Source organism: Rhinopithecus bieti, unplaced genomic scaffold, assembly GCF_001698545.2.
Source record: "Rhinopithecus bieti isolate Rb0 unplaced genomic scaffold, ASM169854v2 scaffold_15087, whole genome shotgun sequence".
Classification (NCBI taxonomy): Eukaryota; Metazoa; Chordata; class Mammalia; order Primates; family Cercopithecidae; genus Rhinopithecus; species Rhinopithecus bieti.
In genome coordinates this window covers 2,587,143-2,604,867 of record NW_016808547.1, presented here as the reverse complement: position 1 = coordinate 2,604,867, position 17,725 = coordinate 2,587,143, and the positions used below count along the sequence as shown (strand labels likewise).

Here is a 17,725-nt window from a genome sequence, read left to right as displayed (position 1 = left end):
CCATTTCTCATCGTAAATATTATATTGTACAAATCCATATTTAGCCTAATATGGGTTTTCAAATGTATTTTCAAATGTTTTACTTTTGCGCATAAAACATCAAATCTATGCTATTATCCAAAGAATAATGAATGAGTGTTTTGAATGAAACACTTCCAATGTATTCAATTATTTCATTAAAAAATTATCACACACACACACTATATGTCTAGTTGTCTACTAAGCATAAGAAGTATAAAGATCACTTCTCTTCTTTGGAGCTCACAGTATGGTAAAGGGGACAGATATGACAACAAATAATTTGATACCTAAGACAACATGATAAGCAGATCAATGGCCAGGGCCATTCAGACAAGGGAAAGAACACTCACTCTGCTTGGGAAAGTAGCAGAGGACTTCACAGAAGAGATGATGTTATGGCTGAGTTTTTAAGGGTAAACAGCCTTCTAGATGAACAAAAGAAAGAGCATTTCAGACAGAGAGAAATGCATGCTTACAATGTGCAAAGGGCAGAAGAAGCCTGCAGTGCTCAGTGTTACAGAAGGAGAAGATGAGAGTGGGGAGACAAGAGGCTAGAAAAAGTAGATGAGGAGACCTCTCTTAAGGGGCTTTGTATACAACAGAAGCCATCTGTTTGCTACCCAAGAGGCTCTGAACAGCCACTGAAAGACCTTAGTCAGGGGTGCTGCACGATTAGATTCGTGTTTTCTAAGATCAGTTTGACCACAGCTTGAGAAATAAACTGGAAGAGGCAAGATGGAAGGCAAGGGAAGCAGGTGTGACACTCTTGCCTAGTCCAGCTTAGAAATGCTAAAAGGCTGGACAAAAAGAGTGACAGGACAATCAAAAGGAGAGAATAGATTTAAGAGGCATTTCAAAGGCAAAATCAACAAGACCTGGTGACAGGATGGACGTGGGGTGTGAGTAAAAGAGCCGTGTCTATTAAGATTCCTGGGTTTCTGGAGATGACCAAATCATCCCCACAACAAAATTATTGCTCCCTAGCTGTGGTGCCATCTGCCAACTTTCAACTCACAGCAAATTTCATTTCCAAAGCAGAAACCATGAGTAAACAGAAATAATTTCTAACTTATAAGATACCAGATCTTAAACTCATCAGGGGCTGATACATGCCGTAATGGTAACCAATAAGTGGAGTGAAAGTATTTAAATCATAAAAGGTTTCCCTCTACTAACCACCAAAAGCTAAAAAGTGTCCAACATAAAATTCTAGAGTGAGTAAAGGAAGTCATGATGAAGTGAGATAATATTCTTAGGGAATTCTGTATCCAAAGCAAATACCAACAAATCAATTAATAGTCCCCAAGTCTCCATGCGTGATCAGGTCACGACAGGACATAATGAAATACAGTGTCCACTCCCAGTGAGCTTACCTTCCTCTCGCACTCAGTCGGAGCACAGTTCCTCATAAATATTTAACTTAAATTGCCAAGTAGACAGATCAACTTGTCACATTAACACCAGGAGGTTAAGCTGAAAATCATAGGCTGATAGCCTCCATTTTAATTAATATTCTATTATTCACACTTCTATTGGTTTTTAAACATAGTTTTATATAAGGTATTTTATAATTACAATTTTAAAATGCAGTCTGTATTCACATTAATGTACAATTTCAACTAATTTTTGACACAGGAAAAATACACATACTTTGCTTTACTCTCATATAAAACACTGATTATTTGGCTGTAGTAATCCAGATTTAAGATGCTGATGAGTCTTCGTAAAGGACTTCATCTACTTTCATGTCATTTTCATTCACTGGGACCTGCAGGCAAATCTGTTCTTTGAAAGCCAATGCTAGGGTGTAGGGTTTCACTTCCTGATGCTGCAAACAGCGCTTCAAGTAGGTATCATAGTAGCCCTTGCCCCTCCCCAGTCGGTTGCCATGTTTGTCAAACCCAAGGCCTGGCATGAAGATGAGATCGAGTCCCCCTGCAGAAAAAAGGAACAAATTTAAGAGGATTAACTGTTTCTGAAAGATCATTTCAGGATGTGTTTTTTGTTTTGTAATGACATCTATTCTTTCTCTGATTTCTAAAAACAATTTGTGACCATTAATAGCCAAAAAGCACAGAGTTGGACAAAAAAGGAAATAAAACTTACTCAGCAACTCAGTTAAGTCTCTTATTCATCCTTCCAATAGATATTTTACATATATCTGTACAAAAGTGCCAGATTCCCAGGCCTCATTCATAACTAGTTAAATAAAGAGAATCTCCAGAGATAGATAGGGTCCTCTTTTTCTAGCATCCTGGTGATTCTCCATACCTGTCAGGTTTGGAAATCAATGCCCCAGGATAATGACAGTTGGAGGGCGGGAGAGGGTCGAGGAGGAGCCATAAAGGACAGAGCTGTTCTCAGGGTCAGTGAGCAGAAAAAGTCCACTGTCAGGCATACCAAGCAGTTCAGACAGCCTACTCCCTCCTCATTTCCCCTCCCATTGGAGAGGCAAGGTCAGGCTGCCGGGCTTCCCCAGATTCATGTGAGAGCAGGCTTTGACCTACTCAGAGACATTCCAAAGGTACAAGATGGGGACCCACAACTAATCCTCTAGCTAGAACCCTCTCAAGTAACACAAAAACCAGAACTGGCTATGACATTATCAGGACAGAATGCCGAAGCTCAGGGTGGGAGGCAGGGTCCTGGAGGCTGTAAAAACCCAACTGCAGGAAGGGTGTGTGGGGATTCCCATGAAGATGGCAATAAAGGTCACTAGGTGAAGGACCTCCATGAGGGAATGGTACCACAGCCTCTGGCAAGAAACATGGGGTACCAGTGTTAGCACAAGAGCCACATTACACGTGCAACCCAGTGGTCCGCCCTGTGGCCTCCTTGTACTGAGTCTTGGCCTCCTGACAGCTGTCCTGGGAGCTTCTGGGTGACCTATAGCTTAGTTGTGGACTAACCATTCATAGAGCATTGCTGGCAAGATATACCAGGGTTGGAAGCCATGAATTCTCTGGAGCAGGGTGTTCAGAGTAGAGAAGATCAGACTGCTAGCACGGCTGGCCCCCACTATCAGCAGATATTCTGACTACCTGCAGAACTGTGAGGTGAACTCAGCTTCTCTCTGGCTCCCAGCATACACCAGTCACCCCTGCCTGCCAAAATCCAGCAAAGCATGCCTCAGATTACAGTAATGACCTTCCCCTGTAAACCTGCTTGTCCATTTCAATCCCAACTTGCCAAAAAGATCCTAGTCACTGACTTTTGTCTTTCCTCCCTGCCCCATCCAGATCATTGATAGTGGACTGTGAATTTGGACTTTACTCCCTCGTGTCCTCTTTCTGTTGCCAGAGCACTATCAGGCTTGAAGTTCAGTTCTGTCTTCCAAACCTAGAACACACAATGTGCATACCTTTCTTTTTATTTTTTCTTTTTTTTTTTTGAGACGGACTCTCGCTCTGTCGCCCGGGCTGGAGTGCAGTGGCCGGATCTCAGCTCACTGCAAGCTCCGCCTCCCAGGTTCACGCCATTCTCCTGCCTCAGCCTCCTGAGTGGCTGGGACTACAGGCGCCCGCCACCTCGCCCGGCTAGTTTTTTGTATTTTTTAGTAGAGACGGGGTTTCACCGTGTTAGCCAGGATGGTCTCGATCTTCTGACCTCGTGATCCACCTGTCTCGGCCTCCCAAAGTGCTGGGATTACAGGCTTGAGCCACCGCGCCGGGCCAATGCGCACACCTTTCTAAGGATTCCTGCCTCTTTACAGTATGACAAGGTGCTCTGTAAGGTCCTCTGGAGGACACACAGTCTCTTCCCTTCATGAGGTGGCAGTTCAGTTAGTACAAAATATACTCACATGTAATATCCATTCCAATGCACAGCAGCAGTCTCTGCCAAATGCCTCAAAAGCAACAGAGACAAATACTAGAGACCTCAGCAGCGGGAGAGCAAATACTGGGCGGTCAGGGAAGAATTCATGAAAAACTCAACTTGACCTGGATTTTTAAGATGTGTCAGAGTTGGGTCTAAATATCTTTCAGAAACCAAAAGAAGGGTGGCAAGAGCCGAGTGAGGGAATAGGAAGTGGGGAGCAGTTTACTTGCTGGGACAGAAGGATCAAGCTGAGGAGTAGCAGAAGACGTAAGTGTAGAGTTCACCAGGTACAGGCATGGAGATTTGGGGTCAAAGGCACAGAGACCCCCTAGAACACAATAGCAAAAAACCAAATAACCCAATAAAAACTGGGCAAAAGACTTAAACAGGCTGGGCACAGTGGCTCATGCTTGTAATCCCAGCACTTTGAAAGGACGAGGCGGGTGGATCATGAGGTCAGGAGATAGAGATCATCCTGGCTAACACAGTGAAATCCCATCTCTACTAAAAATACAAAATATTAGCCAGGCGTGGTGATGGGTGCCTATAGTCCCAGCTACTCAGGAGACTGAGGCAGGAGAATGGCGTGAACCCGGGAGGTGGAGCTATCGCACCACAGAACTCCAGCCTGGGTGACAGAGTGAGACTCTGTCTCAAAAACAAAAAAGACTTAAACATACATTTGTCCAAAGAAGACATACAAATGGCCAACAGGCATATGAAAATATACTCAACATCACTGATCATCAGGGAAATACAAATCAAAACTTCAATGAAACATCACCCCACACTCACGAGGATGTCCAATATCCAAAAAATAGAAAACCACAAATGTTGGCAAGGATGTGGAGAAATTAGAACCCTTGTACACTGCTGGTGGGGATGTAAAATAATGCACCCATTAAAGAAAAGAGTATACGGGTTCCTCAACAAATTAAAAGCAGAACTACCATATGGCTCCGCAATCCCACTTCTGGGTATCTATCCAAAAGGATTGCAAGTCAGGGTCTTGAAGAGATATTTGCACTCCCACGTTCACTGCACCATTATTCCCCAGAGTCAACATATGGAAACAACCTAAGTATGCATCGATGGATGAACGAACAAACAAAATGTGGTACATATATTCAATCAATATTATTCAGCCATATTAAAGAAGGAAATTCTGCAATATGTAACCCATGGATGAGCCTGGAGGATATTATGCCAAGTGAAATCAGTCGGTCACAAAAAGACAAATACTTTATGATGCCACTTACATGTGCTATCTAGAGTAGTCAAAATCTTAGAAAGCAGAACGATGGTTACCAGGCACAGGAGAAAGCGGGAGACAGACAGTTGCCATTCAACGGGTACAGAGTTTCATTCATGCAAGATGAAAAAGTTCTAGAGATCTGCTGTACAACTGTGCTTACAGTTAACAATACTTTCCCAGACACTTACAACTTTCAGGAGGGTAGATCTCACATTATATGTTATTTACCACAATAAAAAATTTTAAAAAGCAAAGAGACCAAAAGAGAAGCCAGGAGAATAGTCAGGATTCCCACCAGAGTCAATACACAAGAAAGAAAAGGCAGAATTTTGGAACATCCACATTTAGGCAGTTGGAGGAAAAGAATGAAGAAATGAAACAGAGATAAGAAAACAACGTTCTCAAATCCCTTGAGCAAGAGTTAATCTTACTGCCTCTTTTCTTGTTACTCCCTGTACTTTGATCACAGCTCTCACTGAAGTCTACCTTGTACCACAGTTGATGGTACACATCTCTGTCTCCCTCACCAGACAGAAAATTTCTTTGAGTGCCATAATTTTTCCAAGTCCTCTTTCATCCTTGGATTTTAATAGAATTTTAGGCCAAAGAAACCCTGAAAAATGAGTATTTGGCTTGCAGAATGGATCAATCCCAGCATGACATCCCCTATTTTAGTAATTCCAAAGTACATAAATTTAGCTCAAAGAGGCAAAAAAATAAAATAAAATAATAAAAATACAACTTTGTATGGTTGCTTTTTCAAAATGAGTTTTACACTTGAGAAGCAAGAGAAGAATGGTTTTTGGATTCCCAGGTAACCAAAGCTCAGAAAAGGCCCTTCCTACGTGGAGGTCCTTGCATCATACATGGGGTGGTGTTGTTGTAGCCCTGCCCACAGAACTGTTCCTGCTGCTCCTTTCAACCACAGGGATCACAGGTTGCTCCTGGCCTCAGGTCCTTAAGATATACTTCCTAGTCTGCTCCCACTTCTGCTACTTGGTAAATCCAAGTGTTCTCCCTGAAACACACTGTGTATTCTTTGTTTGACTTTATTTGTTGTCACCCTTGAAGCTCTTCCTGTGCCTTACCACCATCCCCACATGCATCACCTACCCGCCACACACACCCCTGCGGGTCCTCACACTTTGGGAACACTATGCTGGATGTTTTTCCTCCTCAAAGGTGACGGCTCAGTGGGGCTTAAAAATCATGCAGAGGCTCAACAAGCTTCCCTCACACACACTGGTCCCACTAATAGAGGTAGACACCAGAGACACCTTCACACACCACCAGGTTAGAATTCAATAGGGGAGACAGAAGAAAAAACTTAGTCCATGCACAGTTCATATGCCTCTGGTATGGCTCTATTTTCAAATCACCAAGGGCTCATTAATAGTGTCCACTGACAGCACAATGTGCAAGAGCCAACCTGCTCTAATTTTAATTCTGTGTGCACTTACTTCACACTCTGTGCTAGTGGGCACAGAGCTCTCTAGATGTCACAAGATTGTTCTGCAGAGTCATGGTTTGTTGAGTGTTTTTCTCCAGGTTTCACTAGCTTTCTAATGTGATCTTGCATTCCAAAACTGCAAAGGTAACCTTTGGAAAACTCACCCAACCCCACACACACTGCATTTATTTGCTCAAAAATGTCTTCTGTCTTTTCATTTGGTGCTGGCTCTGAAACAGCAGTGCCCTCTGGAGTCAGTCTGATGTGGTGATTAGGGGCATGGGCCCTCAGGCTATTTCTTAGCTGTGTGATCACAAGCAAGCTACTGCAATCTCTGTGCTTCCATTTGTTTTCTTATCTGTAAAACGGAGGTGGTCATGAAAACTGTATTAGATAATGCAGCGTTATCTGTTCACAACAATTGTATTTATTAGGATAACTTTCTATTTTTTTTTTAAAGACATCTTAGGCACTATTTCTTGAACCAGGTAGCAGGGAAACAGGTATAGTTTCTCCAATACTTCAAGTATTTTTTGACCAGAGCTTTTATAATCTTACCTTAGAATTGGCTCTTACATGTTCCCTCAGCAAAGGGGTTCAGCAGAGCAAAAAAAAGGAGGAAGAAAACCAGAGGAGAATGAAGGTATAGGATGCAGATTAGCAAATTTTTCCTACAAAGGACCAGAGAATCAATAATTTAGGCTTTGCAGGCTTTAGGGTCTCTGTTGGAACAACATAACTCTGCTGTGTAGTATGAAAGCAGCCAAAGACAAATGTAAATGAATGAGCTTGGCTGTGTTCTGATAAAATTTTATTTACAAAAACAGATAGTGGGCCAGATTTGGCCCGTGGGGCTGCAGTGTGATAACCCCCATCATAGAACATAAGGAAAGAGAGTTTCAGGGACAGAGAAGTAGACACAGTGTCAAATGTGGCAGAATGGACAAGTAAGGTAAGGACACAAAAATATCTAATAGATTTGGCAACTAGGGAATCAACGGGGCAAGGATAATATAAGTGGAGAGAGGGGGACAGATGCTGAGCTGCAGAATCTTCGTTGACCAGGAAAAAAGCCTAGGTAGTAGGCCTTGAAAAAAAATGAAGAAGTAAGATTCTATAAATGCCTCTACTTCCTGAGACAGAAGTATTAGGTTCTGAGGATTCAGTTCACCTTCACAAAACATTCTTATTAATTCTGGCAGCAAGGCAGCCTGGGCCCCTGACACCTCCTAAGATGTCCTGAACTCAGACTCCCTGTCCTGAGCTTTGCAGAATATAATCAGTTCAGCCAGTGGACTGTCTTGACTGTAATACTGAAGAGAAGGCTGAAAATAAGTGTTAGAGCCCATGAGGTATGTGGGCACCTTCCTACCTGCAAACCTTTGCTCCTGTGATGCTGTTCTTCATTCCTGTAAGGGCCTTCTACTCTTTTTGTTAACTTATTTATCATAACAATTATAATATCACAAATCTTAAACTTCCATTGAGTCTGCCCAGTCCATGCAGTTTGGTGTGACCAGCTCTTATCCTATACTGTAAGAATGCCTGTTTTAAATAGCAGGAATCCTTCTCCCTTCCTTCTGGGAGCAGAGCTTTTGTCTTTCCCCAGAGAATTTGAGCTCAATTCTATTTACTGTGAAAAAAAGAATGACAGTGAAGGATGTAAGGGCTATAATGAGTAGTCCCCTTGTTATATTTATTTTAGCTTCCTGACTATATCCAAGGAGTGACTTGTTCAGATTACCCCATGAGACACCTAACTCTTAACCAAAGTCCTGCTTCTAAAAGAGAAGGACAGCACAGAAACTAACATTTGTACAGTGCCTACAATGTGTCGGGCAAGATGCCATACCCTGGAAAGAGAAGGATAAATAAAACCAGCTGGTCAGTACATCTACCTAGGGAGGCAGGAGGGTGGGAACTATTATCCCCATTTCACAAAAGAATAAACTGATGCTCAGAGAGGTCAAATTACTCCCTAAAGTCATTCAACTCATTAGAGACTCAGCTTATAAGAGATGAAGCTGAGGGCTTGCTGTTCCAAATGGATAATGATTCAACAATATACATGGCTTCTATTGCCAAAAGATACAAATGAGATTAAGTAAAGATATGGAGGAAACACAACAAGGCCAAGCATCTTGGAGGCAGTAGAGGAGAGGGGTTTAAGTGTGTAGGATTCTATACAGGCTGCCTGGGTCTGAATCCAGCACTACCACTTAATAGCTATGAAACATCAGTCAAAATTACCTTCACCCAAAATCTAGAATGGATAAGCATATTAAGATGTAAAGAGTCTCTAAGCTATTAATACCAAATGTCAACTTAATCAACTGCTGCATGCCTACCCCTCAGGCCACATGGCTGATTACAGAGAGACACAGGCACTTCCATCAGACATGCTTCTAAAACATGAAGAAGCTGAAATCTTAAAATAAAATACAGAACCAATAATTCATGATAGCTCTTAAGGCAGAACTGTCAAAAATCAATACCTTATGTTTTGAACTCATTATGATTGCCTTAGAAAGAACAGACTGAAGCACAACCTCCTTGAAACACTCTTCATATAAAACAGTACAGCACATAGAAGGTAATAAAACCTTTTACATTACGGCAGCAATAAAATATATTCAACTTCTGATTATATATAAAATTGAGTTTTAAAATATATGGTTCCCTGCAAATCTATAACATACTTAAGGAGGAGTTAACTCAGCCACCTATTATAGACCGCTAATTTTTTAAAATTACATTGTAAACACACTTTCACTCTTTCTGCTATGAATGGTCACAACCTATTTTGGTCATCTGGGAATATTCACACCGAATGAAACACATTGTAGTAAGAATCATCTATTAAAGACATGATCATCATAATTGATCACTTCTGCATTGTTACTATAAAATTCTTTCTTTTAACTCGGATACTAACATTTGCACCAGAATATAGGGACATCTGTCACAAAAGCATTAGAAATAAGTACCAACCCCATGTAAGACAGCCCTTCTCCTAGTATCCCTGGGTGACACAGGTCATTCTGCTAATCAGTTAATGAGGTATTCAGAATATAAGACAATCTGTGTGTGTCTTATATTTAAAACCTAAGTGTATTATGGGTTCAAGGCTTTCACTCAACCTTATGAACACTACGTGTTTAAATGAAGGAAATAGGAGGTGACAGGAATTTAGACTCTTCTAAGTAAAGCTGAAAAAGCAAATAAGAAATGTGAATAATATTTAGCGACTTGGCTGCTGAAGATCTCACAGCAGCACTCTCCTCCTACCTAGTCCAAAGAGCCTAGAAAAATATCAAGGACAACAGGCCAGAAGTCAAGATAAAATGGGTTACAGAAACCAATCCTTCTATCCATAATACACGTTCACCCCTTTAAGGATACCACAGGAAGGATACGAAAGAAGAGTGGCTACCTCTGAAACAAGGTATTAAGTAACAGGAGACTTGGATGGGAAGAATATTTTACACTTTCACAGTACTCTTCTGTATGGTTTAAATTTTTATCATGTGCATATGGAATCAAATTTTAAAAAATATCATCCTTATAGCACATCAAGGACAAGAGCCTTGGAGGCAGTCCTGCACAGCAGTTTATCTGTGCAGGCTTCTACAGAGACTGCCTGGGTTTGAATCCCATAACTACCATTACTAGGTAAGAAACATTAGTAAAGTTACTGAATTAGTAAAGTTACTCTCTTTGAAACCCAATTTCTTCTCCTTCAGACAAAAATAATGCTATCTATTTTATAGGGACTAAATAAAGGAGGCAAAACTCTAGTAAGTGTTCAATAAATTATAGCTGTATTATACTTGGGGATATGAATAATGCCTATCCTCTTCCTGTTGACTCTGAAAGTTATTTCTTGAGTCATAATACTAACACTCCAAGAGCTATCTTGCAGATTTCCTATCAGCCCAAACCATGGGCAAGGGTCGGCCTAGCTCTCTACTGCCACCTCCTGTCAGCTAGAAACATGCAGGTGAGAGCAGTCCGTAAGAAACTGCTCAAGCCTTAGGCAGAGCAGGAGCCATAATGGCTCACTGAAATACAGTCTCCGAAACAGGTGTGATAGGAAAGCATTCCTCTGTTAGAAATAGCCTTTCTCTTTTAAAGGATCCTTTGAGGTGTATCTGTTTACAAACCAAGAAAAATGAAGTTGCTCTTTTACAATCCCTTTCAGCACATTCAGCTGTGTGCTAGACACTGTGCTAAGCTCTTTGCAAACATGACTTAATTTAATCTTACCAACAGTTCTGTGAGGTATATATTGTTATCCCCTTTTTTCAAATGAGAAAATCAAGATGATGTAATTTGCCCAAAGTCATACAGCTAGGATGTGCAGGCATGGGAATGTGAATGGTGGTGTAGCTCTAGTGAAGTGTGGAAACTTTGTTCTTTGCCTATGAAATTAAAGCAGACAGGGAAAGCTCTGCTTATTTGCCTTGCTGGCGGAATCAGTCAAACTGGATGCAGCAGCTGTACCAGTCAGGTCAGGACCATGGTGAGGGACAGATGGCACACTCAAACCAAGAAAACGAGAAAAGATTAATAAAGAGATGGAGATGCTTAGAGAAAGCAAGAGAGATGGTACAGTCCCTGGGGTAGCTGACCGTACCATCAGCTTGGCCTGAAGGTGCAAGGGGCAGGAATGCGGAGGGCATGGTTATAAGAACCCGCAGAACTGCGATGAGAAGGCTGCCTGACTGGAGTGTGGATGTACACTGGGGGTGAGGGATAACACCCTGCAGCCTCTGGTCTTCATTGCTGCCTGCTGATGTAGTCCACAGAGGCTGGTCTTCCCCACCACTGAGCAAGTAGAAAAGATAGACAGTGGATCTAGAGGAGGCCAACCAAAATCACCTAGCAAAAGCCCGAAATGTGGTTATTATCAGTGGTTACTCTTGGCTTGGATATTTGGGTTTATTTTTAATTTATTCTTTATGTCTTATCTTTATAATAAGAACAAAGTTATTTCCTTTAGAAAAAAAATTTTTTATCAATACTCAGAAAATTTCCAGTCTTCTTTTGAAGATGTACTTCAAACATGCTAGCTATTTTCTTATGTTTTTTATATCTTAAGCCTACTACATTGTCTAGAAAATAACTCTAAAATTATATCAACAGATAATAATAATTTGATTTATATTATTTTCTTAGTCAACATCATCATCACCATCACCATAAACAACTACAATTGTATATGAAAGAAGCAAGCTAGGTCACTGCAGACTGAAAAGTGGGAATGGTGTCCCAATACTTTACCACTGGGGTTTGCAAACTATAGCCTGCAAGTCAAACCTGGTCCACTGTATGATTTTATAAATAAAGTTTCAATGGGACACAGACATGCTCTGTCTTCACACTAAAACAGCAGAACTGAATCACTGCAACAGACACTGTATGGACCATGAAGCCCCAAATATTTACTATCTGGCCCTCTACAGAAAAAGCACCCTGCCAATCCCTACTTTACAGTTTCTGCCATAAGGTTTTTAACAACAACAAAAAAAATCTATGTATCAGCTTATCCTATCTTAGCAGATATTGACAAAAATAAATCTTACTAAAAAAATATAATTTAAACTCTCTTTACTGCAGATATGTAAAAGTGCTCTGCAGAAAATAGGATCCACATCAGCACTAGTTTAATCTAAATGGCATTTCTAAATGTTATATTTATTTGGCATCTGAGTTGTTGATAATCAGATGGACCTAAAAATGAAATGGAGAAGACATTACAAAACTTCCTATAATTTTTCACTAACTGTAGGCAACCCCTGCTCGTCTGATTTTACTCATCTGTAAAATGGGTGGATGGAACTTTTCAATATCTTTTTTATTAACTTTCATATTAGGTTCAGGGGTACATGTGCAGGTTTGTTATACAAGTAAACTCATGTCATGGGGGTTTGGTGTACAGACTATTTCATCACCCAAGTACTAAGTATAGTACCCATTAGGTACTTTTCCTGATCCTTTCCCTTCTCCCACTCCCCACCCTCAAGGAGGCCTCAGTGTCTGTTGTTCCCCTCTTTGTTCCATGCGTTCTCATCATTTAGCTCCCACATATAAGTGAGAACATGCGGTATTTGGTTTTCTGTTCTTGTGTTGGTTTGCTTAGGATAATAGCCTCCAGCTCCATTCGTGTTGCCACAAAGGACATGATCTCATTCTTTTCTATGGTTGCATGATATTCCATGATATATATGCACCACATTTTCTTTATTCAGTCCACTATTGATGAGCATTTAGGCTGATTCCATATCTTTGCTATTATGAATAGTGCTGCAATGAACATATGTGTGTATGTGTCTTTATGATTGAATGATTTATATTCCTTTGGGTATAGACTCAATACTGGGATTGCTGGGTCGAATGGTAATTCTGTCTTTAGTTCTCTGTGGAATCGCCACACTGCTTCCCACAGTGGCTGAACCAATTCACACTCCTACCAGCAATGCATAAGCATTCCCTTTTCTCTGCAACCTCACCAGCATCTGTTATTTTTTGACTCTTTAACAATAGCCATTCTGACTGGTATGAGATGGTAACTCACTGTGGTTTCGATTTGTATTTCTCTAATGGTGAAAAAATTTGAGCATTTTTTCATATGCTTGTTGGCTATGTATATGTCCTCTTTCAAAAAGTATCTGTACGTGTCTTTGCCTACTTTTTTAATGTGTTTGTTTGTTTTCTTCTTGTAAATTTGTTTATTTATAGATTCAATATCTCAGATCTCTTTAGAATCAAAGCTTAGTGACTCTGAGAATTTAAGGAAAATTCCTTGTTTATCTGTGTGACTCAATCAAGAAATAAATTAAGCCAGTCACACACACAAAAAAATTATATGATCCTAATTAAATGAAGTCTTGAAAGTAGTCAAACTCATAGATTCAGAAAGTAGAATGGACCAGAGGCTGAAGAAAGGGGGGAAAGAAGAACTGTTTAATGGGTATAGAGTTTCAGATATGCAATATGACAAATTCTGGAGATCTGTTGCACAGCAATGTCAATATACTTAACACTCCTGAACTGTACCTTTAAAATGGTTAAGATGGTAAATTTTGTTATGTGTTTCCTTACCAAAGAAAGAACGAAAGAAAGAAAGAAAGAAAGAAAGAAAGAAAGAGAAATTAGGCATTGAGGGAAGAGTCTAAAGGGCAGTCCATCCTATGCTCATGTTCATGTGAGGGTGTACTCAAGAAAGAAAAGTCTCTTGAAAGCAGTGAAGAACAATTTCTTCAGATACAGAAATACAAGGGTATTTTGGGAGCTATTTCTGTTTTCTCAGTTTTAGAAGATGAGCTCTCAAAGTCACTTTTTTTTTTTTTTTTTTTTTTTTTTTGAGAGAGTTTCACTCTTGTTGCCCAGGCTAGAGTGTAGTAGCGCAATCTCGGCTCACTGCAACCTCCACCTCCCAGGTTCAAGCCATTCTCCTGCCTCAGCCTCCCAAGTAGCTGGGATTACGGGCATGCACCACCACACCCAGCTAATTTTTGTATTTTTTTAGTAGAGACAGGGTTTCATCATGTTGGCCAGGCTGGTCTCGAACTCCTGATCCTCAGGTGATCCACTCACCTCGGCTTCCCAAAGTGCTGCGATTACAGGTGTGAGCCACCGTGCCTGGCCCACTATTCTTAATTAGTTATTGTATCATATGATTTCCAAGCCTTAAGAGTTTAGTAAAATGGAAACTTCTGTCTGCCTTTCACCATTTTGTTTTTTACTGAACTGTTAAATGAACACTTGAAAGTCCTGCAACCTCTCTGGTTCAGTACATTTAACTAAAATAAAATTACACAGTACATTATATTTCTTCAGCTTGCTCTCTTCCTGCACGCCTAAGAGGACTCATAGTTCAGCTAACATGAGTCTTGTGCCATCTAGAACAAATTCTATTACAGCAAGTCTATGATAAAGTAACCTATTACTTTGAAATAATAGTACCTGGATTTTATATAATGTCCTTTTCCAGTGAGTTCCAAGTGTCTTTTTCACTGCAACTAGGCTTGTTATCTGCTTCAATAAGTCTTCTTCTGGTGGCGGAGAAACTTGCTCTTAAAACCCAGAATCTGGTAGGGCACAGTGGCTCACGCCTGTAATCCCAGCACTTGGGAGGCCAAGGCAGGCAGATCATGAGGTCAGGAGTTCGAGATCAGCCAGACCAACATGGTGAAACCCCCGTCTCTACTAAAAATACAAAAATTAGCTGGGTGTGGTGGCGTGTGCCTGTAATCCCAGCTACTCAGGAGGCTGACACAGGAGAATCGCTTTAACCCAGGAGGCAGAGGTTGCAGTGAGCCGAGATCGTGCCACTGCACTCCAGTCTGCGTGACACAGCGAGACTCCATCTAAAAAAAACCAAAAACATAATCCTCCCTAAAACCTTCTAAAACAGCTTGACAGGAAAAAAGAAGCAGAAAAAAGTTTCTAACGACTGGTACCTCAATCAAAATTTAATGGATTCAAATCAATAAATAGTCATTACTAATACCTCACTTTATGGAAGGCCATGCCCAAGGAACTACAGAGAACACAGAGATAAGTTGCTATCAATGTCCTCTAGGACCTAAACACCTGGTCAGCTAAAAATGCATCTAATCTGTTGTCTGTAAAGAGATAATTAAATAATTGTAATAAGGGGTAGAGTAGTACAAGTTCCAAGGTAATAGGTACAAAGGAAGAAAGTTGTATTCCTTTGAGAAGGGAGAAACACAGGAAAACCTCTCTAGGAAGGTGGCCTGTTATATCAACCATGAAAGGATGAGTCTTTTAGAGAGGAAAAGTCTTTTGGAAACAAGAACATCTGGGTTTTATCCCTTCTCTGTTTGACTGTGTGACTGCAAACAAGTCATTTCTCACCTAGACCCATTCTCTTATCTACAAAATGAAAAATTGACTTAGATGATCTTCAAATCCCTTCCAATTCAGATAATCCCCTGTGCCAATTAAATAACTAAAGGATATACAAATTGGGAGACTGCAGACAAATCCATCGCCTTGGACTAACAATAAATTTGTCAAACACTGACATCTGCTGGAAATTGAGAAAACTACTTAATCCATCTCATAAATAGCCTTTAAAACCCTAGTCTTGAATACTCTGTTTTGAAAACACATTATCAAAGATCCAAGTTTCTTATGAAATTAAATCTTTTAATATTATTTTATCAAACTTAAGAAAATTTTGAAGAAAATAACTTTAAAATTACTTCAGAAACGTCTGTTTCCATTTGGAAATTTGGGCCTGTGCTCCTATGCTTTCCTGTGACAAAAATAACCAGCTTAACAACACATTGTGACAAACTTCTATTCATAAGAACAACAAATATAAACTGATCCGGAATACACTTAACCAAGCTGTCAAGGGGATTTTGGAAGAGAAACTAACAAAATTCTTTTAAAGTTAATCTTAAAAAATACACGTAGAAGAGTCAGCTAAATTTTTCAAATTAGAATAATGGGGCAGGACTCATCCTGCCAGGTATTAAAATCCATTGAACAGCCATTATACATCTGTATTAATCAAAATACTATGGCAGTAGCGCCAAAATAGGCAGATTCCAGAGATAGGTGGAAAAGACAAAAACAGCCAGATACAGGCCCAAACATATGTAAGAATTTTGTTCATGAAAATGGTGAATCTCAAGCCAGCAGAGAAAGGGTAGATTACTCTTTAAATGTGTTCAGACACCTGGCTAACATTTATTTATAAAACATATTCTTGGTCGGGTGCGATGGCTCATGCCTGTAATCTCAGCACTTTGGGAGGCCAAGGCAGGCGGATCACCTGAGGTCAGAAGTTCAAGACCAGCTTGGCCAACAGGGTGAAGCCCTGTCTCTTAAAAAAATACAAAAATTAGCCAGGCATGATGGCAGGAGCCTGTAATCCCAGCTACTTGGGAGACTGAGGCAGGAGAATAGCTTGAACCCAGGAGGCAGACATTGCAGTGAGCCAAGATCTTGCCACTGCACTCCAGGCTGGGTGACAGAGCGAGATTCCATGTCAAAAAAAAAAAAAAAAAAAATCTTATATTCTCTCCCTATATACATAGGGATTCAATTATAAATTCAAAAGGATTAAGACTTTAATATTTAAAACACAAAATACTAAGATAAAACGATGATTTATATAAACTCAAGAGAAGTAAGACTTCCTAAAATAAAACCAAAGGCAAAATCCTAAAAGAAAGGATTAATAGTCTTTACTAATAACACTTTAAAACATCTCTATCCTCCCCACAAAATACAAAAAATTAAGAAAAAGGTTTAAAAATGAATACAAATTGACCGGGCACAGCGGCTCACGCCTGTAATCCTAGCACTTTGGGAGGCCAAGGTGGGCGGATCATGGGGTCAGGAAATCGAGATCATCCTGGCTAACATGGTGAAATCCTGTCTCTACTAAAAATACAAAAAATTAGCTGGGCTTGGTGGCGGGTGCCTGTAGTCCCAGTTACTGGGGAGGCTGAGGCGGGAGAATGGCGTGAACCCAGGAGGCAGAGCTTGCAGTGAGCCGAGATCACGCCACTGCACTCCAGCCTGGGCAACAGAGCGAGACTTCATCTCAAATTAAAAAAAAAAAAAATGGATACAAATTATTTGCAGCATACATGACAGACTAATGGTTAATCTTTTAATATGTAAAGAATTGTTACAAAATAAATGAATACCAAAAGAAAGATAAATTTCTGGAAAGAAATGGGGCAAAGAACAGCACTTTACAAAAGATGAATTAGAAAGGTTAAAAAACATTTTAGAAAGCTTAGTATATATTTTGAAACTTTCATAAGGAGTATATTTTAACCATTGTAACTTTTAAAAGAAGTAAGGAGAAATTAAAATTTAAGGATTTTTTTTTATTAGTACTTCAAAACTGATAAGACAAAATTAAGTTACTTCCAAGGTTGAAAATTCACACAACAGGATTATAAGATGCCCCAAATGAATTTCTTCTGAGAATAATTTTTTCAATATATTAATGAGGTTTCCTGTTACAGTGTACTTTCTTGAGAGACTTATTAAAAGGGGTATATTTCCTTCGGATACAACCTCATGGAAAACTACTATTCAAAATTAAAGACTTGACTTAATTATCACTTCCCTTCTGAAGCCTTCTCAAGCATTTTAGGCAGAGAACTCTGCATTCCTGGGTCCCC

At 40.1% G+C, this 17,725-nt stretch overlaps 1 protein-coding gene across 9 annotated transcripts in view; it reads right to left on the bottom strand.

Moving 5' to 3' along the window:
- Window positions 1-1,489: 1,489 nt before the first annotated feature.
- Window positions 1,490-17,725, bottom strand: part of MTHFS (methenyltetrahydrofolate synthetase) — a 51,470-nt gene continuing 35,234 nt past the window's right edge. For all 9 annotated transcript variants that reach the window (XM_017886853.1, XM_017886848.1, XM_017886856.1 and 6 more), the window contains exon 3: window positions 1,490-1,956. In XM_017886853.1, the coding sequence (XP_017742342.1) occupies window positions 1,724-1,956 (233 nt within the window). In that variant the 3' untranslated portion in view covers window positions 1,490-1,723. The remainder of the gene's footprint in view (window positions 1,957-17,725) is intronic.